At 37.5% G+C, this 27,282-nt stretch overlaps 1 protein-coding gene across 4 annotated transcripts in view; it reads right to left on the bottom strand.

Moving 5' to 3' along the window:
* The window catches only part of TRAPPC8 (trafficking protein particle complex 8), a 47,383-nt gene that overhangs the window by 7,175 nt on the left and 12,926 nt on the right, over positions 1-27,282 (bottom strand). For all 4 annotated transcript variants that reach the window (XM_008644905.2, XM_017727409.1, XM_017727408.1 and 1 more), the window contains 18 exons: positions 26,339-26,489; positions 24,919-25,019; positions 23,344-23,449; positions 21,673-21,804; positions 19,447-19,671; positions 18,315-18,423; positions 17,376-17,570; positions 17,055-17,185; positions 15,856-15,930; positions 15,019-15,145; positions 13,819-13,976; positions 12,582-13,024; positions 10,092-10,239; positions 8,714-8,810; positions 8,188-8,256; positions 8,031-8,071; positions 6,330-6,515; positions 5,708-5,809 (listed from right to left, as the gene is read on the bottom strand). In XM_008644905.2, coding sequence (XP_008643127.1) covers positions 5,708-5,809; positions 6,330-6,515; positions 8,031-8,071; positions 8,188-8,256; positions 8,714-8,810; positions 10,092-10,239; positions 12,582-13,024; positions 13,819-13,976; positions 15,019-15,145; positions 15,856-15,930; positions 17,055-17,185; positions 17,376-17,570; positions 18,315-18,423; positions 19,447-19,671; positions 21,673-21,804; positions 23,344-23,449; positions 24,919-25,019; positions 26,339-26,489 — 2,596 coding nt within the window. The remainder of the gene's footprint in view (positions 1-5,707; positions 5,810-6,329; positions 6,516-8,030; positions 8,072-8,187; positions 8,257-8,713; positions 8,811-10,091; positions 10,240-12,581; positions 13,025-13,818; positions 13,977-15,018; positions 15,146-15,855; positions 15,931-17,054; positions 17,186-17,375; positions 17,571-18,314; positions 18,424-19,446; positions 19,672-21,672; positions 21,805-23,343; positions 23,450-24,918; positions 25,020-26,338; positions 26,490-27,282) is intronic.

Here is a 27,282-nt window from a genome sequence, read left to right on the forward strand (position 1 = left end):
GGATGGGGGGGGGGGGGTGTTTTTGTTACTGTTTTACATTTTATACCTGCATTTTAAAGCTTTTTGGGTTTTGACTAAAAATACACAACAGGCAGTAGCATCAGAATGACAATGCTCCCTCAGTTAGGTTCCAAGAGCTACAAACTGCACAACTGGTGCTTGGAAAGTTGTTTTCCATTTTTAGAAAGCTTCTTGTTGCCCAAAGCCATTTACAAAGGCCAGCTTCAAACAAATACACTCAAACACAAGATTGCTGTTTCCTGTAGAATAATCTCAACATCTTCACTTATTTGTGTTACAAAAAAGTCCCAACCTTTAGAGTCTGATATTTTGCTATTTTGAAATAGCTAGAGATCATCCCTACATACACTTCTGAAATGGTTACACAGGTTTCAAATCTCTCCTGCAATTATACTTAGTTATAAGTTGAAAAGGCAACATTTAAACCATTCAAAGCATCTTTTAATAGACGTAATAGACAGATCTACCCATAATACATTCTTTAATATCTCTGAATGCATTTCCAAGTTGAAAAGTTCTTCCTTTCCATCAGATGGACAGAAGTGATAGTATCTTCACATACAGTCACTTTAAAAGATTTTTATACCTAATATTACACAACTTAAAGTTTTCAGTTTCATAAACAATAATCTTAAAGGCTGGGTCAATGTGCTCTTAAGCACACCAGAAGGTGGTAAGCACCACAATTTGATTTCCAAGTGGTATGGAAAATCAGGATATTTGCACCATAAACCACAAGTCACACATAGCCAAAAGAATTACTGACATGCTCAGGCAAATAGGGGGGACCAATATGCACAGCATGGAAGAAAACCTAAAGAGCAAACTCCTGAATGAAGCTAAGCAGAAGTAAAAGCAGAATATATGAAAGCAGTAGAATAAGAGTGAGACATCTAAGTGATGTGCTTTTCTCCCTTTCCCATTTTAGACCTGAGAACTTCCATTTTAAAACCTCAGTTTTAAGTTGCTTCCTTCAACATGCGACTCATCGATACTCATTCTAGCTCTCAACTACAGAAATGACAACTCCAGGAATAGCACTTTACTGACACCAAGAATAATACATTTGAAAACAGATACCATCAGCTCTGAAGTCCATAATGAGTAAAGCAGCAGATCAAAAGTTGCAACTATTTGGAATATTTAATTCATGACAACAATATAAGCCAGTCCTCCCAAACTGGTACTGTATCTGCTACCTTAATTGATACAACAGAGTGAAAAATGTTTATTTCAGCTCTTTATGTTGATTTACCCTTAAGAACTTTGCTTTTTCCCTCCTGAGGTGGTTTAAGGAAAGTCTTAAATCCATTCCAACAACCTCTGTTTTATTCAAGCATCTCCCCCATGTATTCTGTAAAAAAAATCCTGAACTAGCAAAAGATGTCACTTCCAGTAATAGTTAGGAAAAGCAGTTACTTAAACCCTACCCTCTTCTACATTTCAAGAATTCCTGCTTCCAACCAAACTGTTGCTGACTCACTAGCTCCATGTATTTTAAGAAGCAGAGTTACCAAAAATTATCCTCTCTGAAGTGAAATACTGCCAGAAAGCCTGCATCCATCCTTTTCACATTTTATGGATTTTACTTTATGCTAGTGCTGGTCTAATTCACAGGACAAAGTGTGCAGCCCAGAAGAACACCAAGTGCAGTCCTGAAGCACACCTGAAAAGGATGGAAGCTACTCCCAACACGCCAACATTCAAATGACAAACCTCTAGGCTGCTTCTCACCTTCCATTGGCGTGAAATCTTGGCAAACCAGAAGTGTGGCAAATGCCCTAGGTACCACACAATTACTTCCATCCCACCATATTACACTGCACTTTTCCTTTGGAATCTTCTGGATTGAATTCACCAGATTAGAAAAACAGGGGAGAGAGCAATAAGAAATAATATTAATCAACAGCCCTGACTGTGACTGGATGTTTAATGCATTTCAAGTTTTTGCCACTAATTTAAGGTAGAGAGGTCAAGAAGAAGAGACAGAATAGCTGTATTTCAGATGCAATCTTAAATTGACCTTCAGTTAAAACTACCTGGTTCCAGAAAGCACATTTCAGAACAGAAACAGAACCTACAGCACTATCATTGTCCAAAAAACCAGCCATGATTTACAAATACTCAGCTGATTTTTTAAGTGAGGTTTTTATTACTTGGCCTGAAATAGATCTATTCAAAGCGATTCACTTTACTAACACCTTATGTGATTTTTCTCTTCATATGGTATTGCCTGTGACTATTAACACAACTATTAACTTGTGGCACCTTCTGATTCAAGGCAACAAACTACATTTAGCATTTTTCCCCTACATTTAGCCAAAGGACTTTTTTTTCAAAAATACAAATGAAAGGAAGGATAAGATGACAAATGTTTTCCGTAATATCCAGAGAGATTTCTATATGAAACAAATAAATGCTTTGACGAAGTCAATATTTTGTAAGTGTTCCTTCAGCATACTACATGTTACGACTCCAAACCTCTAGAACATAAAGGTGTAAGTAGTTCATCACCTCTCCTGGTAGGCCTACTGTGTTTAGTAGCCTATGCTCAAAAGTAGTGCTATTTTGTTATACAGAAAAACCTCTAGTGTAAACAACAATAAGAAACATTTGTATTCAGTGACAGAAAACCAGCTTTAAAGCCACAGTTAGTGTAGTGGTTGGAATGAAAAAAGGTTAGTAATCCTACTTCTGTCCTGAACAAACGTGGGAAGAAAAGGGAGCACATGCATTTGAGCATCAAAGATCTTGTATAGAATTTTCCTATTACTCACACTTTTAATATGTGGGTTCACATAGAAATTTTACCCAGAGAAACATTTTAGCCTTTCCCCAAGCCCCACTGTAACCAGAGGTTTTATCTTGATTTTATCAAATACTACAGCAAGTTATGCTACTGCTATACAGGAATAATTGCACCCTGTTGCCTGTTGCACCTCCCTGCTGTGCATTAGATGTCCCACAAGGAACCAAGCAGAAGTAACCACCCATCACAGTGGCTCAGTCAGCAGTCTAATACCTTACACACATAATTAGGATGACTTTTTATCAGTTCACCCAACTACCAATCTACCAGCAACTGCTGGAACCATTTAAACATAAGAGTGCCAAAGAATATCAACCCCCTGGTCTTCACTACAATGCTTTACTGAAGCTTTGTTTCCCTGAACAGTAATAGAAGCTTCTGTAAATCCAAAGTACACCTCTAGAAGCTGGCAAAGAGTTAATCTGACTGTAACTGTAACTGACAATGCAGCAGAAGCCGACCAGTACCGAGAATTTAACTAAAATATAAATTAAACGATCTCAATTTGTTCAACAGGGTTATTTGATTAATTTGGCTAAGATTTGAGTCATTTCTCACAGGACTAAAAGAAATAAAGGGGAGGGCAGAGAGAAATTTTGTTCATGTTTCCTCCATGCCTATTGTGAGGCTCTTTGGGTTGGGGATAGCTGTCTGTCTGCCAGACAAAAATTCGTTTGCTGGATACAACGGCACTAAGCAAAAGAAGTCAAGAAGAAAGTCACTGTACAGGAGTAACAAATAAAACTCAGCATTAAATGCAGAGTGAACTCTTGCATCCTAGGTGACACCCTGTTCAGAATCTGCAATTCATTTTTTTTTCCCCAGATCAGAGCAGCCCTGTATCATTTATGAACTGGTAACCCACACATGTTGGTAAGAAGCATGCACCTCCATCTCCCTCTGCTGTCGAGTCCTCAGAAAACAACCAACTGCAATACTGTCAGCACAAGGCAAATCAGGAACAGTCTAGAGTAGAGTTCCCAACCCTGTTCATGACTTAAGAGAATAAATACAGACTTAAAAGATAACACTATATACCGAAAACATTAAATCAGAAGTTTGAGTTTGGGATTTTCTACCACCACTCCTCCCCAGCTTTTAACTGCTTGTGTTGCTTGAATGCAAAAGCAAGATAATTCAAAGACAATATGCAATTCTTAAGAGATTAAATATAGTATTTTCTCTATCTAATCTAATTCTATGTTAGCAATTATTTTAATTCTGAAATGTGGACTGAATAAAGTAAACTGCTGCAAAGTCTCAAATCAATTAATTTATCATACCTCACTTCCTACCTCAGAGCAGTTTATCTGCTCTCCTCACAGTGTTAAGACCCAATTAAAAAAAAAAGTAGTACATGAGCTTCTCAACTCTTAGAAGTCCTGAGATTACAGGTTCTTGAAATCTATGCTAACTCTGGGCTTTGGTTATCATGAGGATACATAATTTACATGTTTGTTGAAAAAATACCCAACCACCAATTACTCTTACACCAGATTTCAACTGCATGACAATGCAGATACTTTTTTGCTTCCAACTAAGGTACAGAATGCTTCAAAGGAAGTGTGTTCCTCATGCTGAAGAAAGTGAATACAATAATCAATGTAGAATCTATATGAAGACAGTTGCAACAAAACCTGATGAGAAACAGATTTTAGACAGAGAATGCTAATATAGTAGCATATATTCCTCAAAAAAAATTGAGGGTACCTATGGATCCTCCTTGTTGCTGGTGGCAGGATTACTTTCTTTGGTTTGAAATTGCACATGGTGTAAATAAATAGAATTCCAGTCAACAAGAAATGCAAATTTCTATCCGTACCATATTCAGTGATTTATTTTAGGATGCAGATGCAATTAATTTCTATTTTGTCTTCCTACCCATTTGTGAGATACAGAACTTAGTAAGATCAGAAGTTCACAGTATTTTCTCTCCTAACCTTAGATGTCTACAGTGTGATCTACTCTTCTACATACACATTAAGACAGGAAAATCAGGGGGCAGTTGTTGTTAGACTAATACAGCCTCTTGTACTGCTCAGCATAGCTAGAGCCCATGTGTGCAAATTCCCATTTATTTCATAGCACAAAGAACTAAATGGAAAAAATTATCTTAGCAATGTACAAACACTTAAAGGCTTACGAACCAAAGCCAAAGTGCACAGGTTCAGAGTAATTCACTACTTGCATTATATCATAGTATTTATAGGAAGACATTTGTCCTGTATTGTTTTCTTGACAAAATTAATACATAGTACTTTTTCCTGCAACTTTAAGAGCTCACTAAAAGCTATATATTATGTTTGCAATATTGGTAAAAACATAAGAATGGCACCAGAACAAGAAGGAACAGCAATGTGCTGCTCAGGAGAAGACTAAACAAGCACAAGATTCCTCTTATTCTGCACACTAAACTGAATTTAGTATAGATGTTTTCACAGAATCTTAGCTGTAACTTCCATAGTTGTTACCAATTCATGTACCAGAAGACAGCCACCAGTTTCTTACAGATGGTGTTTTCTTTCATCAAGCAACACAACTATAAACTTCACCATCTTACTTTGTTATGAAATAATCATTACCTTTAATACCATTAACAAGTTTCTAGTTCTAACTGAAATACCACAGAACAGTTCACTGCAAACAACTGCTCATCAATATACTTACTTGCATATTGCTTTTCTCATGTTTCAACTGAGCATGGCTAGTTCAATACAGAAGACTAAGCAAAGCTGGAGTCAGTCAGCCTGAATTATTTAGTAATAACACGTATCTGATGTTAAGATTATACAAAAGCTTCCACTTATATACTAGAGAATTTATTAAGTCCATTTAGAGAAAGAAGCAATTGTAAAAGAAAACTTCACAGCAGATTACCTGCTTCTGAGGAAATGAAAAGGCCTCCTTCCCAATTGTGTTAAGGGCAACATGATGCTGGCCCTCCAAAATAAGCTGCTTGTTGTCTTCCACAACATATGCCTACGGAATATAATACAAAGACATCTGCAGACCAGAAACTATCATAAGATTCATAATATAGAATTGCTGACTGCCCCCTAACTGAAGTGGAACATGCTGTACTTATCGAAGCTTAGAGGCTAGCATGACATATTTATGCCAATTTCCACTTCATAATATCTGCACCCTAGTAAATGAGACCCTTTTCTTCAAAGCAGACTGGGTCACTCTTAAAGTTCTATAAGAGCAAGCATTAACAAACCCCTTAGTTTAAGATTTCCTAATTTTCTTTTTTAAAAGAGAACTTACAAGAACTGGGTGCATCCAGAGTAACGTAAAACCATTTAAGGACACTTATTACAGTAATAGATACTAAAACTATCTTTTCTTCTTACATCATTATAGTTCATTTGATTGTTCCCAGAAAAAAAAATTCGGATTTCATATGCATATGCCTGAATGTTCAGGATGCCACATTAAACTGTTTTCTAGCTGTAATGTTTCATGTCCAAATTACCACAAAGGCCACAACCATACATACCTTCCACAGTACCACAATGTTCAAATCCACTTCACTGCATCTTTGTATCAACCTGACTGTTTCATCAAACGATTGTTTCACTGCCCTTTGAGATGCATGAGTATGAGATTGCACATGTGTTCTTTTAAATTCAGAGGATAAGCTTTGGAAAAAGAAGTCTCCACAAGGACTGGCTGAACTTACTATCTACAAGAGAAAAAAAGGAACAAAGTGTTCAGAACAGGATGCGAGCTGACACAAGTTGCTCTAATAGAGCTCATCACTGTAGCATTTCAGTTCCATTATCCTGCTTTGCTTCCCTTTGTAAAGCTACAGGACGCCAGACACCTTGGTTTCCATGCCTGGCCTGTTAGAGATCACCCCTATCTAAAGGGCTGTCAAAGGTAATATAGGGAAAACAAGAGCTGTAACTTGCCAGTTTAAAACTACAAATACAGACTTGGAAACAGGAGCTCTGATTATTATCACAAAGCAGCCTACTGTGATGTATCAAGTCTATTAGAGAGAGCTGAAGCATCCAACTAAGTAATATGAAAATCATTTTTGCTTATTAATATTTTCCTCAGCTTAGCTAGAATTATTTATCTAAATTAGGAACATACACTTTGCTAGCAATAGCACAGATAGTAGACTGCACAGCACATCCCCATAGATACGTGGCACAAACAGAAGTACTGTGCTGTTTGCCATCATGTGTGCCAAGCTCCTCCAACACCAAAAGCCTGGTAAGGAAACTGGTTTTTAAGAGCGACAGCAATGATACTGTGTCCTGAAGCAACTTTAGCTTCCCAATCCCTCATTTTCAAAAACGCTAGCTTTTCCAGAATATGCTGTTGCAGGGCTGCTAATTATTGCACTAGCAGAACACTGGTAGGGAAACAATCTGCTTTTGGAGCAACTTCTCAGAAGGGAGCACCCCTCCCCATCTCCCCACTGTAATAAATTGTTCTCAAGGAAAGGTAAAGTTCCTGCAGCTCAAATTTCAACTCTAAAAATGCAAAGGACCATCTTATGCTTATGAAATAAAATGGTAGTGAATAGGTTTTCTTTGGCTTTTAAAAGCTGAATACATACAGGAAAGATGTACGTTCACCATAAAATAAGTGATCTGACATTCAGCTGACTAAATCCACTACACAGATTGCTGATCTAATGCAAGTAGCCTACTTTCCTCAGGTTTTGGAAAAGCATTTGCTGTACCAAGATCATTTGCTGAAAGGATTATTCAATACCTGTATGTTTAAAAGTATTAGAGGAGTGTGGTAGTCTAAAATCCTAAACTTCTAGCAAAATCAAACAGACTTCTTGAACTGACTGCAACCTCCTATAGTAGTTTTGAAATTCTGGGACCAACATCCATTAGTTTTCCAGTTTTTCAAGTAAGCTGTAATTAGAATTTTTAACCTGTCTTAGTACAAGTGTAATTAAGAACAAGAATCTGATATCTTCAGACCTCTACTAGAAAACTAGAGGGCTGGGATATATTTAAAAATAACTACTCCAAAGAGCTGAAAAGGAGGAAAAGCATTAGGAAAAAAAGCTAGCACTGCAATGTGATCCCAAAGTAGTTCAACTGTGGAGCTGGGACCCTAATATTCCTGACTATATGCTAGCCTAGGTTACCTTACCACCTCTTTGTCCTTTCACAAGAGAGGGACACCTTGCACAAGACAAAATATGCCGCTGTACCCATTCACCTACCTGTTCATTTCCAAAGACAATATCTGCAAATGTGTAATTTTCTAAGGGATAAAAAGAGAAAGCACCATTTTAGCATCATGAGAAGTCACAACTTCAGCATACAGTATCCAAAAGAGTATTTTTCTCAAAAAGTTACCACATTCAGGAAAGAACCTACCTTCTGAGTTTTTGCATCTCACTGCTTTAAAACATAACTTTGCTCTCTCTCTGCTAGCGAGTTTAGTATCTGAAAAAAAAAAAAGGTGGCAAGATTTGTTTTTCACCCTCAGCATCATCAGGATCCCTTAGACAAAAGTCAGTCTTGAACATTTACAAATAGGAAACACACTGATGACACACAAGCACAGCTAATCAGTCATAGCAACTGCACACAACACAACACAACTGTATTTCTTGTGAGGAAAGCTATCAGCCACCCCAGACATGGATTTCAGTACATCACAGAAATAATGCAGCTGTTAATTAAGCTTGTTTTTAAAATTAATTAAGTCTGAATAAGTTAACTGTAAATATACGTTTCCTGAAACACGGACAAAAGAAGGGCTTTAGTATGTTTGAAATGGACCAAGTTCTTGGGTATTAATTATTCTGAAAGCCAAATTCAGCTCCTTGTAAGATTCTTTAAACTGTTTTTATCAGGCAGAAGCTAGACTTGCCATCATTTTGGTCATAAAAATACACACCTTTGTCTCCAGAGATGTTAACAGATTTTTGAAGCTTCCAGTGCTTGCTATTGCTTGAAACTTGCACTATATGAAATTCCTTAACACCCGTCTCACTCTAAGGAAGAGACAAAAGTTATGTCAAAGAAAACCAATCACAATTGTGATGTGATGTGCTACATTCCACAGCAAGTGTTCACTGCAAGGTGGCACTGTTAGAATCTTAATTTAACTCATTATTCACACCATTCATAACACACAATACTTAGAGACAAGGAGAGATTGAAGACCCACTGTAAAGTAAAGCAACAGTCCCAGATCACAGCAACTTCCAATTCCAGTAAACAAAGCCACACAAAGAGGAAATAAGGATCCCCCAGAAAAAGATCCACAAGCTAGTATTTTAGATTAAGAATGACTTTAACAAAAACAAGGCTTTTTAACTCCAATGCAGAACACTGTCCACAAAGCTACTTAGTTTCTAGGATTACCTCAGGAGCATTGATTGTTATGTCATAAATCCTAGAAACTCAAGATCTATTTATTTTGGGTTTACATATAGACACAATAAAAAGTTGCTTTCGGAGTTGGCTTCCTTTCTTGTAAAGAGTGAGGTAGTAGTGGAAAACTAAGCCTCATATTGTTAACTTGGTAAGTCCTTTATAAAAACATTCCTCCCTCCCTAAAGGAGTGGACAATATTCAGTAAATGAAGAAAAAAACCAGAATGTACACACCTTTAAAAGAAAATGACAAATCAACTCAGCAGTTCCATTACCAACTAAGTGTCTATGAATTCTATGAACAGACAATTCAGTTACCTTGCTTTGTGACTGAAAAAATGGGAGCAGCTTTACCAAAAAAATAAGTAAATTTAAATTAGCATGGTATGAAAAACTGAGTATTTTCATCTGCTTTAGTAAGTCAACAGATCACAACAGACATATCTGTATTTGGCTTATATTAGCAAAAATGTCTTTATAGCTTGGTGATAAATGTAAACACAGAAACTTCCTTCAAATTGGAGCTTAAATTTTGACTTTGACATTACCACTAATTCTACTAGTGTTTTCACTGAAAGGTTGCAGAGGACACAGGTAGTTCTGAATGAGACAATCTTGGAAGTTGCGATCAAGAACATTCATCGATTTGGAATAAATCTTCCTAAAAACACTCTGAACTGTAGTCTTGCAATATGATTAGTATAGGAGACTTCCAGAGAGTTGAGGTATAACTTAATACTCTTTCCAACAGCAATTGAAATGAACAAATATGCAAGGTTTATTTAGTGTTTGCAAAGTTACTGTAGAAAAACCTTTTACTTGAGTGTTGGTTCCAGTGGTGACTCACATCTGCTGAGCTTCAGGACAGTATTATTATTAATAAAAATAAGAACTTACAGTATTGATATTTTCTACATCCACAAACAGCAACATGTTGTCCCCTCTGCCTTCTTCATCCCCAAGTGCATTACTTCGGCAGACAGTAGCCCTAATGTGCAGAGACCGGCTGGTACAAATAACTGCAGTGTGCCTTAATACTCTATGACTAGGAAAGGGAGGAAGGGGGAGGAGAGAAAAGAAAAGAAAAAAAGAAAGAAAAAGACAACATTTTGAACAACCAGGACTGTCCAGACCATGACATCAAGAAATTTAGCTTTTATGTTTGTCAGTATTAGGACCATTAGACAATTTATTTGTTTCAACCACCAAAGATACACTTTTCACTGAAGATACCCTATCAAACCTACTTTATTTTTAACCATCTTGCTGCATGGGTAGGTGCTCTTCAAACACACAGTCTCTTAGCCAGTGTGAAACATTAGAGAAAAAGAGTCACGTGTTACTGTGAGGAAAAATACATCAGAACTATTTCAGATGGAAGACAACTGGCAGAGTGAAAGCAAACAGACACATACTGGCACACAGATATCATTAAGCTATTTAATGCCACGAAATGCCTTGGAAAATAGTTTTTGAGTAAATAAGCCATAGCAAGACCACTACTTAATCTCATCTCTTGCCATAAGTATTTACTAAAAAGCACTAGGATACCACCGCATTCAATAAATTCTCCTGAAAAGGTAATAAAAGAGAACCAAACCACTGCTACCCTGCCTTTTTCCAGGGGACAGCAGACCCTTTGTGAAAGTTATCTTCCTGTTTTTCTAAAGATGAGTACAATTCCATTCTTAGACACCATCAAAAGACATGAGGTTTTCCCATGTAGAAGCTTTTAGTTACTGTAACTTCCATGTGGAAACATTTTAGAAGCATGTTAAAGTTTGATATGCATTACCCACTAAATATGCTGAAACATCATGTGACGCTTGTTTTTGGGAGGGAAAAATCAGTGGCTTCCTAAACTCTACTTCACAATGTCACAACTGGAGAAGAAACTTTAAAGTTTTGCAGTTAATATTCAGATATACGGATGCCCATATAGCTTTCAAGTGGCACAAATTATACCATTTTTTAAACATTTAAAAGTTATACTCAGTCAACAAAGAGCACTGCTAAACCAGAGCAGCTCCCTTAAGTTCCCCTCAAAAGTTACATACCATAGGGAGTAAGTACATTTCTCAAACAACCCTCTTCCATCTCTCAAACACCTCCGTTTCTGAATGCTATGAGTTGTAGGGGGACAAGTTCTCTATTCCTTCAGACTAGCTTAGAGCCAAATGAAATGCTAACTTCGGTATTTCAGAAGCTACGGAAAAATCTAAATCAAGAGTGCATTTGCATGACTTCAGTTTTGAGAATATGCTACTGATCCACTCTCAACCATCTTCAACTTACTCTGCTTTGGTTTACACTGCAAACCAGTCTCACGGTACATGAACTTTGTTTTTCTCTCAGAACTAGCCTGGAAAACAAGCTTCACCCACAAGAAGATATTCAGTCCATCTTACTAGAGCTTATCTGAAGTAACCCTGGTACAGACATCAAGCGTGAGGGTTTAGGCTGGGACAGTCAATTTTCTTCACAGTAGCTGGTAAGTGGCCACATTCTGGATTTGTGCTAGAAACAGTATTTACACAGGAATGTTTTTGTTATTGCTGAGCAGGGCTAGCACAGGATCAAGGCCTTTTCTGCTCCAAACCGCACCCCCACCAGCAAGCAGGCTGGGGTTGCACAAAAGGGTGGGAGGGGACACACTGGGACAGCTGTGTCCCCAGCTGATCAAAGGGATATTCCATATGATGTCATGCTCAGCAATAAAACTAGGGAGAAGGAAAAAGCAGGGCCTGATGACACATCTTCCCAAGCAACCATTACACATGGTGGAGCCCTCCTTTCCTGAAAACCTGCCTGCCCACAGGAAGCGGTGAATGAATTTCTTGGGGCTTTTTTAGCTTGTGGTGTCAAACTTGCCTGTGCACTCTCTCAAGAAACTATAGCCCAAAAAGAAACTATACAACAGCCTGAAAGTCAAACTTGGTATTTAACCCCTCCAAAGAGAACAAATTTCATCACAATACAATTACTAACCAAATTTTAACTAAGAACAAAATCTTTTATTCAAGGTAGACAAGATTTTGTTTTATAAAATGTAGAAAGAAATTAGGTTACGATTTTTCACCCTATGCCTCAGAAAGATGTGGCTCCAGATGAACTAAATATGAACTAAGTTTGTATTACACAGATATCATTAAGCTATCTGAATTCCATTAGCCCATTACTACTTCAATGAAAGCACTGAAGGCTACAAAATTTCATATGGAAATTAGATCATATAGTAGAAAAAATATTGCTTAGAATAGCAGATAACAGGCCATTTTCACATCATCACAGTGATTGAGAGAAATTCAGTAATATTTACTTCTAACATTACAATGTTTATAATGTGTCTAATAAGTATGACAGAAAAGGTAGACTAGAAAAACTTACCACATTTTTGAGTGTTTTTTAATACTTTCATAGTAAAACAAGAAGTTAATTTCATGAACACCTTCTTCGTCTGGTCCCCGTAACCACATTGGCAGCTGCACTGAAGCCCCAGGAAGAAGAACAGCATCAGGAAGCGGAACCTGTATTACTTCAGGTGAACCTCCCGTGCCAATCCCAAAGTCTGCAGAAGAAGCTGAAGACAGCAGTGCTGTTCGCACAGAGGTAGGATCTGTCACAACAGTCTTGTAAGCACTACAGTTCTCAGAAGCTGAAGGACTTAGTGGTGTTAGAACAGCAGTATTCCCACCAAAAGTGAAAAATTCTGGATGCTTGGACACGACCTTCAGTGCAGTAAGAGGACACTTGCTTACATTCACAAATTCTACGTATGCTTTTCTGATTTCTCCACAGAGAAGCCCAGTAGGAAAATTTATAAAGAACACCTATATGGGAGAGAAAAGGGAAAAATAAAAACCTCAACACTGAGCTAAGTTGGGAATGCTCAAGAAAACAACCATTAACACTAACCATACTGCTGCCTAGAGCTTCCTGAGGGGAAGTGAAGGAGGTGCAGATCTCTTTGTCCTGAAATCTAGTGACCAAACACACGGGAATGGCTCAAAGCTGCACGAGGGGAGGTTTAGACTGGACATTAAGATGTGTTTCTATATGGAGAGGGTGGTCAAACAGTGGAATAGGCTTCCTAGAGAGAAGGTTGATGCCCTGAGCCTGTCACTGTTCAAGAGGCATCTGGACAAAGCCATTAACATATTGTAACTGGGTGAGGCAGCTGGACTGGATGATCACTGCAGTCCCTTCTAGCTGATCTATCCCACTCTATAGGGGCCTGTCGTTAACCACTTAGCAAGACCATTTTAATAACCCTAGAAGAGAAAAGCACTATGTTTTAATTAACCAGAAAAAAGCAATAACTACTCTATATGAATGGCAAGCAAACTGAAAAAAGCTTCTTTGCGTGTTCCCTGCTCACCTTAAAATCTGGCTACCAAAGCTATTGGCAACTAAAATTCTAAAGGGAATACAGCAGTTTCAGAAGGATACTAATTTTGAGGCTTCGAGTTTCAATTGGAAAAAACCCACACAAGTTTGTCACTGATCACAAATTACCTGGAAAGATTTAGGCATTAACAAAATCCAAGCCTTCATTGTTAGAATTACATTTACAAACTGCATTTAGCTATTTTCTCAAAACTGCCAACAGGAAGTAGCTACACACCTCCAACAAAGGCATTTCTTCTGTAATAATGGGATCTAAACGTCGATCAGGTCCATATTTAATCGATGTTTTTTCCTCTTTTGTGTTATTAAGTCGAGGTCCTTGGATTTCTAAATCTTGTCGTCCTCGTACAGATAACCCATTGGAAACAAACTTTCCTGAAAAAAAATTTTTAAAACTTTTGTTTAGTTGTGTTTTTTAATTCCTAACTTTGCCTCCAAGGAATGATCCAAAGCTCCCAATCCAATCTCAAACGTCATTTTGATTTTTGTTACTGGGCACATGCAGTGTTCATTGGTTAAGCAGCCTCACTAACAAAGAACTATTCAAAGCTTACAGTCACATAACACACGGCCAGTTCAAGTTCCAACAGCCAGTTATCCATTGCTGTGGACTTACTCTGCCCTTCAATAGTTTGGCTACAACTGGAAGGGAACTGGCAGACATAGTGCATGAAGTTGATGCATTCGTTTCCTTTCCCAGTTTCTGCCAGGCTGGAAAAGTCACTTAAAGGATTATTTCCTTTAAAGACAGCAACCACTCTCCAAATCGTTTTTATTCAAAACGTTTCCAGGCTCTAGATAAACAAGCTTCTATTTCTTTCAGACACTTTCACACGTTTTAATCTCCATTTCATCCAACAACTAAAGTCTCCATGTGGGAGACAGTTTCAGATGAATGACTCAACAAAACAGATCAAGTAGCATGCAATTAATTGTCCATTTATAGATTAATGTAAAGGAAATTCAAGATGCTAAAAAAAAACTGTATCAGCCAAATTTAAATTTGGGAATCTATAAAAAGAACTTCAGTGCAACATTTAAACAAAAGTTGAAAGTTAACAAAGCAAAAGGATGCAGAAGAAAAATGAATGGCAAGAGAGTCAATGAGAGTCCTTATAGATTCATCATGGCATAGATGGAATATTTACATTTTGATTTTTTACTGGTTTCAAAATTTCAACAGATTTAAAAGGAGCAATAAAGTATGGATCAGGCATGCTTCCATGGATCCCATGCTTCATGGGTTTCCTAAAAGAGACAATTTGTTCCTTTCCCGTTTCAGTTCTCTTATTTCTACATCCCTACCTGATGGAAAGCCTTGCATCATGGTAGTCAAACACCAGAATTTAGTTCTATCCTGCAGAAGCCATGTCTCCTCCTTCCAAAAACACACAATTTAAGATAATAATACACTTACCTGTCTGTAATCCAATAGAAGGATCTATCCCATCTAATGACACAGCACCTTGAACCGTGCCAAGATTATAAACGACTCCCAGAATATGTAGCTCCCCTGTTTGATGGGGAAAGAGCTTTAGTCTTGCCTGTGGAGATATGTTAAATTTTTGTTGTTGTTGCTACTAGAAAGAAGTACTATTACATTTAAATGTCCAATTGCTAAACACACTCACAGCTACATTTACTTTATAGGTGTGTCAGATGTAACTGCAACAGTAAATACAGATCATTTACTAGAATCAGCATTTCATATACACAGAATTTACCAAACCAGTTCACAGCTGAGAAATGTTCATTATGTTAGGAAAAAATCCTTAAAGCTAACTTCTACTGTGATTAACAGGGGCAGGATCACAGAATGATTGAAGCTGGAATGAACTTCATGGACTTCTGGAGGTCATCATGCCCAACTTGCCTGCTCAAGCAGGGCCATTTAGAGCCAGCTGCCCAGGACCACATCCAAAGGGCTCTTAGCATCTCCAAAGATGGATACTCCACAAACTCTCTGGACAGCCTGTGCCAAGTGCTCAAACGCCATCACATTTACAAAATAAGTAAGTGTTATAAATAAAGTTATAAATAAGTGTTTCCTGATGTTCAGGTGGAGCCTCTTGTGCCCACTGCCTCTGGTCCTGTCACATTTAAGCACAGCGATAAGATATATGAGGTACTGGAACCTCTGATTCAGTCATGTATTCTGTTAGTTTAGCATTAAGTTCAAATCATAACAGGTTTGAAACGCACACTAAAGTTCAACACTGAAAAAACTATTTTTAAAACAAAGCATAGTACTTACCACTTTTGTCTCCTCACTATTAATTAAGAATTCTGCTATTGCTTCAGTTCCTACCATATCTTCATCACATGTACCCTGAAAAGAACAAACAGCTCTTTAGATACTATTACTCCTAAGCAGAAAAAGTGCCATAAATAATATTTCCAATACCCTTCCTAAAGTGTTCAAGGGAAAAAAAATCATACAAATTTCCGAACAGTTATAACAAGCAAGTGCTGCATGCCCAGCTTCTAAGCATTTATGAATTAAAAAAGCAGCTTGAGAGCTCAGTAAACATTTACTTTAGAGAAATTTAAGATTTAGGACTATAAATTGGAACCATTCCCAGTCAGTTTCACTGATATTCACAGAAGTATTTATCACACCATTAAAGTAGCAGTTCAGATCAGGACAGAATGGAAAGTGTAGGGTAAGCCTTGAGACTTAAACTATGTGGAACCATGTTTATAACTCTGGTAAATACTTGCAGCACCTTTAGAGATCACTGTGTTCCAAATGTTTTGGCCAGGGAAACAAATTATTTATGAATTTCCTGTAATATTCAGTATTAGAACATACTAAAACCTTTAAAACATACATGTGAGAACAGTCCATTAGAGCTTTCAGCAGCATTAATTGAAGCATTAAGTTAAACAGTAGTACAATAGCTCATCTAAAGTATTCAAAACATTAATTTTTAATACAATAAATTTTAATTTCTCTTCTAATCAAGATACCAGGATGTTCCTATGTTATACGAGCACCATTTCTCAGAACACACATTTCACTATGTACTCAAATGTACAGTAGCTCAAATAGAATAGAGTATTTGATAATCTACCTATTGACACTCATATTTGCAGGTCAAGTCTAGTGTGACTCAAAATAGATGTAGTACACGTACAATGAAATCTTGGAAGTATTTTGTTTTGCATTCAGCTTTACGATACACGTTACAATTTGTTTGTTAACTTGGCTGCTTTGTACCCTACAGATCCAGGGAAATCTAGCTAAAATGAAAAGAATTTCCATAGCTACTTTTTTTCTTGTCTTTTTTTCTTAGTTTACACTTAAACCTTCATGTTTAATGTTTATACTTAAATGTTTTCATACTGTGGAATTTTGAAAATGAAAAGAATTTCAGTAGCTACATCTTTTCTTGTCTTTTTCTTTCCATACCTGCAGCTGTTTGGGGTGGAAAAGGATGAAGCTTTCCTTACCCGCTCTTTTGTTTCACCGTCATGCTTTGCACCGAACTCTTTAGGTTGAAACTTCCACAGCAATGAAAGGTCAGTCAAAAGGAGTGGAACTTTCAGAGGGTTTCGGAAGGACACTTCTACAGTTATTGGTTCTATTAAAAAAGTGCAAGAAAAATAATGACAACAGGCTTTCCCCATTACAGTCTGAAGGCTCACCTATCTCAGAGTATTTATGTACAAACAACTTGACAAGAATGTCAGTTCAAATCTATAATAAGGGGAAATATTATACAAATTTATCTAACTCAGTTTATTTCTGAAGTGTAAAAATTTTAACTTTACCTTCTATCACAGCAAGTGGAAATTTGGAGTTATCTGAGTAGCGATTTAAACAGAACTGTGTTGGTTGAAAGTTTGAAGGTATTGTTCCTTTATTTATCACAGACACAACCTGCTCCTCGAGTTCCTTCCACTGTTGTGATGATTCCGAGTCATACTCCTGATCCAGGCTTACATGCGTGGCTGCCTGCTTTTCACCTGGAGAGAGAAAGGCAGTCTTAGAAAGCGAGAACAGCAACGTGCAACAGCTGCACCAGAGGGCCGCACTGGCAGTTTGGTAACTATTCTTAAGATACTTTAAGTTCTAGGTCACTAGCATTCTTATGCTACAATTGATTTAGAAGAGTGAATTGCAAGACATTTTGAAATACACACATGGAAGACAACACTGAGAATAATTTGAGTATAGTTCAATTTGGATAGCATGGCATTCCAAGATTTTAGCATGCTACATGGTATACTCAGGCTACAGATCATTTTTATTTTATAACAGACTACAACCTCACAGTATAGCCCTGGTTTATATAAGAATTTCCACTCAGCCTTCTTTACATTTAGGAATCAGAGTGTTTCAAATATTTCATCCAAGAGGAAGTTAACTGTAAAGCTAATTTCTAGCATTGCCACTAGTGTCCAGTATTTGCTCCAGCAATAATAACCCCTTTCATGAAGTTCATTACAAACTTGCATTGACACTTTCCAGGTATGAAAAACAGTGGCAGTCAGCACAACCACATACACAGATTTCATATTTACACAGGAAGTCTGAAAACATCCAGCAAGTAGATACTAAGCTCAAGCTTTTCTTTTAAAATATTTTTAAGTTACCTAGTCATTTCAGTTTTACATAACGACAGAGTTTTTTTAAATGACACCAACTCTTGCATGTATTTTGGTTCCTTAAAAAAGGGACTTGAAACTGTTTACATATCATTTTCTAACCTTCTGCTGGTCGTCGATCATGCCCAAAGAAAACACGAGTTGCTGAGCTGTTAATATATGGTAAAGGAAGCTGTGGTAAGGGACCATCAGGTGACAGCTGAGTTGCATTCTGGAGCAAAGAAAACAAGAGTGTCATGTACACTACCTACCAATGGCTGAATGATAAGGAGGCCAAGTTAAAAACACTCAATGTCTGAACAGGGAGTACTTTTAAGATGGAATAAATAATTTCAATTAACTCTTTGACATAGATTTTTTTTTTCTTCAACAGGAGTTTAAAGATAGTGAAATCTTTATGGGCAAAGGAGAATAATTATTTTAGCCCTGAAATCTAATCATTACTGTCGCTGCGTTGCTATTACAAGCCTTATTTGATGCAAAGCTTGACTCTCTAACTCAGAATTTGATAAACTATATTCACTATCCCACCACCATTAAATGAGACTCTCACCAAGCTGAGCCGTGGACTCAAACACCAGCCTTTGGGTAAGGTCTGCCATAACTTAAACAGCACAGAAATTCTGTTCATAAGCTTTAAAAGACAGTATCTACATGGCTGCATATCGTGTGGCAATATCAGCACTAAACACCCCATAATGCATATGGTATACTTCAATCCAGAATCACTCATGAACTTAAACACAACTCAGTGAGTCACTTGATTCATCAAATTTTATCCTTATTAAAGAATGAAATTCACTACATGGATGGTGACAGAGCTACCTTGTCTTTATTAAAGATGTATTATCAAAAGCCCCCCAAATCATTATAAATTCATCAAAACAGAACAGATCCATTTCCTCTAAAAAATGATAAAACTTATCACAACTACAATTCAGCCATGACCCCCAAAAAGAAGACTTCACTTTATTGTAATAAAAACACATCTATTACATTACTGTACTAATAACCCATCATAATATCCATCTGTGAAAGTACTGCACATATGAGATGCAGCATATGTGGGCTTTTGAAGTCTGAAGTAAAAAATTGAACACATCAACTAGATTAAAAAAAAAACCAACCCTGGAACAAGGCAGATAAAACAGGAAATCATTTAATGATTTAACAGAAAATTAGTGGTAATAAAATCACTTATTACTCAAGAAACAGAGACAAGCAAGTAATTTACCTTATAGACATAGAGATATTCTCTTAAAAAAGCTCCTTGCTGAGCTGGAGGCTGTTTACTGTCATTGATCAAAATATGCCTGAAGGCAGACACAGCATTGTCCAGCTGACGAAGCGTAAAGGACTGACGACCAATGGTGAAGTTAATGTGGTCTTCTGCGAGAGACCAGCCTTTCCCTTTGTAAACCTGCATGGCTTGACAGTAGCAACGTAAGGCATGTTTCTTCTGCAAGAGAAAGGTTCATTTCTCAAATAATCCCATTATCCACGGACTGTAATTATAAATATAGGAAGACTGAACAGTAAGTCAGAAAAGTAGTTTTTACCATCTCCCACCACTATGCAAAGTGTAATGTTTCAGAACTGTGCCTCACAGAATCTGGTCAATACTAACCTAAGCACAGAAGTGTTTGTTCCTACAGTACAGAGCCCAGCCTCTAGATGAAGTTCACATTTTCTAAAGACTAGAGTAACAGGCAGTAAGTTAAAAATGCAAATAAAAAGAAAAGACTACTTTTAGAACAGTGAGGTTCCTTTAGGACTGACTGCTAAAGTCTACAGAGCTCTGCTGCCAAGATATGTCTGGACATAAACTGGATTTAACACATTTCATTCCACTCAAACTGAACTTTCAGCGTGACAGTTTCAGCCAACTGTTGATCAGTAGACATAGCTGGGACAAAAATCCATGCCAAGCAAACCAACAAAACAGAGTCCTGCAGTGTATACAAGAAAAACTACCAATCAGATCAGCCACTGGGAGATGGATGGTCCGATGCCAATCAGCTCCACAGTTCCTTTCCTGTACATACATCAGGACCCAGGCATTCAATCCCAAGTCTAGGTATTGAACACCTGTACAGACATTCACTGTACAGCTAAGTCTCAGCTTCTAAAAAATGGCAACAGCATTCCCTTACTTACAGCAGTAATGGGGGGGAAGGAAAAACCTAATATATGTTCACACTGGTACGGTGATGACAGCAGAGTACAAGCAGTAAATCCTTAACACTGGCACATACTAGTGACACTTTAAAATATGGTATTATGGTCTGCAGCTAAACAGCCTGGCTGATTTCTCTTCAGTAGCATTTTATATTTTGGTACCTCTAAGGATATGAAAAAAAAATAAGCTACATTGCCTATAACACTGTAAAAGTATTTATTGGAAACCAAAATCCCTACAAATATCAGACACAAACAACAAAGAGAACTGTTACACAAAGTCAAAACTTTTCAAAATGCATTCACTTTCCCAGAGAAAGGAACAAGATATAAAAGAATAAATAAATAAAAATTGATCAATAGCTCCCTATCAGTACTATCCTGTCATAACAACAGACAAGAAAACTACTGAATGAAGAAAACCAAGGAGGGGGAGAAGTACTCCTACTATTCTTCACATCACAGAAGCCAACAATGCAAAAATACTTTTTTTAGTCCTTACCAGGACAGTGAGACTGAGATTGGGTAGGGTGGGAAAAAATCCCCAGCCAAGACCACGGGGCTTTGTTCTAAACAGAATTTTGATGCCTTGGTTCTCCTGTATTATTGTCTTGCAATAACAAGCTCAGCAGGAGTCAAGCACAAGCTATCTTTACAGAATGCATCCTGCAACTAATGCAAAAAAAAAGCACAGAAGTTCTGTCCAACGAAGTTTATCTACCACACTTAGAGCTGCCTGGAAAGGCATGTGAATGGGAGTAAAAACAATCTGATCTGTATTGGTTTAACTGTTGCTTAAGTCTAACAGCCACAGAGATGCTTTGGTTTGTTGCGCAGTAACTGTTCATGCACCTGCACCTCCAATAAAGAGCAAGTATTTAAGGTGCCAGGAAAAACAAGTATCTAAATTTTGCTATTATTCTAATAAACTGAGTTTAACAAATAATTCTCTCCCACAAGTCACTCTTATCTCATGAGTGAAAATATTCCTTTGCCCAAAAAAGCCTTGTATGTTACTGTGCATAAAATGAGACTCAGAAATGAAAACACATATCACTTTAGCTGCAAGTCAGCAATCTTCAGCATTACTTCAAAAACAGAAGTAAAAGGCTAAGGCTATCAACGCAGAAGTCATTTTCAGAAGATTACAGAACAGAATACTGCTGACTAACACAGAAGTGTTAGAAGCCAAGAATCTTCTTCCGGACTAATGACACACTTAACATGTTTTTCAAAGTATCAAATACCAGGCATATTTTCCATGTGGAAAGATAATACTTACCTGGCCTGCTTTACTAAACCTGTGGCCAGCCAATATCATATGAAACGCAAACTTTCTAACCATGGGACTTCTCATGTTTATAAAACAATGGGCTGCCTGCTCCAACAGGAGTGCACTGCGAAGATCTGAATCCTGTTTAAAAGGAAAAAAGAAGAATTAGCCTGAGTTGAATAAAAACATAAAAGGCAACAGTGGCCTTGTTTTAATGGTAAGAGGGACAGTAAGTTGTAAGAGTTCTGTGAAGCCAAAGATTCTTTTATATGCAAACATTATATACGTATGTGAGCATATAAAAATAAGACTAAAAGTATTTTTCAATAGTGTTCAATACCATCATGTTCTTATTTCTTCTAGTGAAGAATATATGAACATGTTTCAGTATGAATAACAAAAGAAATATTTTCTGCTTTTTCAGTTACTCAAGCTACGGTTTCAAACACCAGCACCTCTGAAGCACTCTCCTACCTTTCCCCTCCCTCCCCCTGCAGATATTAAGGCTAGAACCAAAAAACAAGACCTCTAACAGGATGACAGAAAAATAGAGGGAGCAATGAAACTTGGTGAACTTTTATCACATGAGCCTTTTGAACCTATTGATTTCTTAATAATGTACAATTTCTTTCTATCACGCCCTTTTCTTCTCCTGCCAAGACTCAGCTATATTACTTTAACCAATAAGAACAGAATCTACTTGATTTTACCACAACTGGACTCCATGCTATCAGTGATGTTCAAGTATATATCCTGACTGCAAATACACTCAGACACCAATGCAGTATCCTATGAAGATTCTCCTTGCAACTACCAAAATGCACCACAGGCATACTACATGCAATTTCAAGTTATAAAACAATTGTGCAGAGCTAATAGTATTTAAATCCCTTGCTTAAATATCTTAGGCTGCTCTCATAAGCACTGGTAGCAAGCTTAAGTTGAAAGGGCAAGAATGAAGCTAGAGAAACACTTGAGAAAGAAAATTACACAACTAAACAGATTTATTCCACGCTTAATCTGTCCCAGGAAAGTCTCAGAAGCACCACATTTGGTGCAGCTGGCAACTAAGTCAGAACTACCAGTTACACTTCTCTCCAAGCTACAAAGGAGATGCTATACTATTACTGGTATTACACTTTTCTTCACTCCTTTTCAAGCAAGACAATTTCTGGGTTAGAAGCTGATTCCACGTTTAATTTCCACCAATTAATATCACAGAAGTGTAGGGTTTCACTTACACAGTAAGGCTCTAACGATTCATATGAGCTGAGCTACAGTAATGCCTTAGTTGCTTAAACTATAGAGAACTTCTGATTATATATGGGATAGCATCCATTATGGTTCTGGCAAGCCATGCTAATACTTTTAACACATGAGTTCTTAAGCTACACCATCCAAGAGCTAATCAGATGTCAAAGAAAATTAGTTAAGCCAAAGATAACATATTTAGCATGGTTAAGGAAGTCAAGAAAACCATTTGACTAGAAAAATAATAACCATACTAGTTCCTTCACTTACAGTGTAAACAGTTTTCTTCATTTCCTGCTCTATACCTGCTCATTTGCTACCTTTGGCTAGAAAATATTGTAGGAGAAGAATCAGAAGGTAACCTAGAAGTGTTTGGGTAAGAAAACAAATACGGAGAGGGCAGAAATGGAGAAAGCTACTGAGTTTTACCTCACTGGTTAAACGAATCAGAAGAGCAGCTGCCTCTGAATATTTGCTTTGACTTTTTAAGATTTCAGCACTAAGCAGCACACAGCGTTCAGCCAGCACCATGTTCCTAAAGTAAAAACATACATGTATTAATAAATATTTATCAAAATAAACCTCAGAAAACTTTTCAACTCAAATCTTACTTATTTTCTACACACAGCATCAGACTGAGGTTCTGCTGCTTATCCTTCTTAAAGCAAAATACATGAAAGTTCACTCCCCACAAAACAACCACATACAGATTGACACATTAAGTGCCCTATCCCACCATAATATGAGCTTCATAAAAGCCGAAGCTGGACAGCATTTTTGAGAACAGTACTGTATTTATAAAAATACCAACTAAAATAATCTGATGAACAAGAAGTCCAAGAGTTAGAAGCAGGTTGTACTGGCAAGTTGTACCCGGGTACCAGGTGCCCACCAAGCGGCTGTATCACACCCCCTGCTCAGCAACACAGGGGAAGAAGATCAGACTAAAAACCTCACGTGCTGAGAAAGGGACAGGGAGATCACTCACCAGTTAGTTATGGGCAAAACAGACTTGTTTGAGGGAAGATTAAATTAATTTATTGGCAGTCAATAACTGAATAGCACAGTGATAAAAAAAAACAGAAATAAAACACCTTCTCCTGACAAATCCTCCTTCCCAGGCTCAAGTTCACTCCCAACTCTTCTACCTTCTCCTCCCTGCAAGCAGGGCAGGGAAATGGGGAAAAGGAGTTGCGATCACTTCATAACATTTCTCCTACGCTGCTTCTTCCTCCACATCCTCCTCCCCTGTTTCAGTGTGGGGTCCCTCTCACAGATACAGTTCTTCAAGAACTACTCCAACATGTATCCTTTTTGTAGAGTAGAGTCCTTCAGGAACCAGTGTGGTTTCTTCACAGGTCACAGTTCCTGACAGCAACTTGCTGTGGCATAGGCTCTATACAGCCACCTTCAGGGTATGTCCACCTGCTCTGCCATTGGGACAGGCTGCAGGGTAGATCCCTGCTTTCCCATGTATCTCTGTGGGCTGCAAGGGGAAAATCTGCTTCAGCATGGTCTTCACCACAGGCTGCAGCAAAGCACTGCCTTCTCCTGACCTTGGTATCAGCAGAGCTGTTTCTCTCATTTTCTCACTCCTTTCTCACAGCTGCTGCTGTAAATGGTATTTTTACCATTTCTTAAGTGTATTGTCTCAGAGGTAACACCAGCACCAACACACCCAGCTTGGGCAGCAGCCATGTCCATTTTGGAACTGAGTGAAAACTGATTCTGCCACAGGCAGCTCCTGCTGTCTTCTCACAGAAACCTTCCTTGCAGCCACCCCACTATCTAAAAATCCACCATGTGAATTCAGTACACAAGTCCAATAGGCATTCTGTTAAGAACAGCCCAGATCTCCTCTCATGCTATCCTAGATATGTTAGCTTATCTTACTCTTTAAAGAGTTACCATTACTCTGTGATCATCTGGCACTATCACTGTGCAGGGCAAGAAAGTTAAGCCACCAGATCTTTCATTGGATCAGTACAAAAGTAAATAACATACTTGCAGATATCTCGATAGGTCTGAATTGCTGTCTCCATATAATGAGCAGGATATGGCCTAGGAGCTCCAGGCTGAAGAAAAGCTGATACTGCTGCCATTTCCTACAAGAGAAATTCAGTACTGTCACTGTAGTTTTTTCAACAAATCATAAGCCTCAAAAGGCTGAGGAACATGTTTCAACAGCTACTAAAGATCTTCATCTAATCAGTTACTGGCGTATAAAAGTATCCAACACACTATAACTGATAAAAGGTTTAATACAACAGCCGATTTATGGCTCTGCTTATAATTAGCCACACAGCAGCCAGAGAGTTACACACAGAAGTCTTTGCAGTCGACAGTACCCCCAACATCGTGCAGAAACATTGATTCAGTACTGTTTTACAAATCCAGAAGAATTTCCTACTGCAGGAGCAATCTTCCTGATAAAGTAGCACTACCATGTATTTTAAGATGAGGACTGTTTTTGAGTTTTGACTATATGAAATTACACTATCAGCTTCCAAGGAAGCTCTAGTAAACATGCAGTCTGAAATTTTACTTCTTTTTCCATGGATTGAAAACATGGTAGCAAAGTTCTTCTGCAGAAAGTAAAGACTAAGACTAGCATATTGCAACAAATTCATAATTAAGACTGCTTCTATTCATTTGGAAATTAAGATTTCTTAATATTTTTCTGATTATTCAGATTATCCAAGTGCAGAGCAACTGTCTGAACTGTAAAAACACACATTTATGTAAAAGTTTTAATCAAGATGCAAAGGTGTACAATAATGCCTCCACAGCTCTGTGAAGCAGAGTTTCAAATTTTAGCAAGTTAACCAGACTAAAGTTTACAAAATGTATCTTCTAAAAATTGATCAAATTACTCATTTTCCTCCAGTACTCCCATTTATCTTGTTGAAAATTACTTTAGTCATAAATAAATTCTTAGGAGGAAATAATGAATGAGTATGTGTTTAGAGTGGAATTCAGTTGTAATATACTCAAAGTATAGCCTTCAAGTCTTAAGTCCCCCCAAAATAGGCACAATACAATATTTATAGTGACAGTGTCTTGACTTTCTAGCAAATAAGTATTCTGCCAAAGCCTAGAAGAGATACTATAAAGCTATTTTATATCTGGCTTTGAGTTATCAGTTTAAAGATCCATTTTTCTGGAAGTTGCATTCCAGGTTTTCTCCTTTCCATACTTTAAGAATTAACTCTCCAGTTTTTAGTCACACCTTTATTGCCTTCATATAACAGCAGAAAACAGATTTTACAACACTCTAGAGTTTCTTAAAGATATGCAGCAAATTTGGGGAGATCCTTACAAACTTGGAGGTGGAGGAGGGAGATTGCATTTTGTTACCTTCAGACAAATATTAGAGATTATTAGAAAAAGTTCACAGAATGTTCATGTTATGTGAAGTACCAACCAGTGCTCCAGCTGCATAAAGCATTGCCTGATCATTTAAGAAGTCTTTCTTTGCTGTGTGGTAACAGCTATATGCAAGTTCATAGTGCTGCACCAAAAAGCACAAGTCTGCCATTTTCCGGATTTGAAGCTCCGGCGCTTCTGGTGGATACCTATAAATACAAATATTTAAATTCAAAGTCATCCTCTCTCACCTTAATATCTATTCACAAAGTAGTAATAAAACCTGCATTGCTTCAGCCTTGCCCAAAAACAGCTAAGGAAAGTGAAGCTGCTTCCTTTCTGCCACTGGTAGCTTGGTTTCACATCCTACTTTCTGATTAACAAGATTCACTGTTCCAGTAACACTCAAAGCAAGCATTCCTCTTAGCCAAGAAATACTGAATAGAGTTTATAACTACCACTGAAACTGCTCAGTCAGATTAACCATTAGAGCTAAGCACAGCTGTATGAGAAGGGAAAAAAAAAAGACTTTGACTGTTCACTTGGCTGTAAGTTATTTCTCCCCATTTTTTTGAAAGAAGTAAGTCCACTAAAAAACTATGCTTTATGCCAAAACACTGTGCAAGTTCCTGTCCTCTGCAAGAATCAATCCAACTTTTAGTTAATCCAATATATATATGAATCACTTCAGTAATAATCAAATACATTTTCACAAACACTTGTATTTCAAATGTTGTAGGAAGTAAATTACACTTACGAGTTCAAAACAAAAAGCTGGAATTAGCAACATTCTGATCATGAATCCAAAGACACACAACATAGACATTTGAAGCTGCAGGTGCATGTCAAGGGCATTACCCTTGACTAGATAATGACCAAAAATTATTTAGACTTCTGTGGTAAAGACAGTTGGAGAGTGATTTTCATGATTATACATCCTAATTCACAGAGGGAAACTACCAAAAGCATACAGAATTAGTATTTTGGTAACACTTAGAACCT

Source organism: Corvus brachyrhynchos, unplaced genomic scaffold (genome assembly GCF_000691975.1).
Source record: "Corvus brachyrhynchos isolate BGI_N302 unplaced genomic scaffold, ASM69197v1 scaffold60, whole genome shotgun sequence".
Lineage (NCBI taxonomy): Eukaryota > Metazoa > Chordata > Aves > Passeriformes > Corvidae > Corvus > Corvus brachyrhynchos.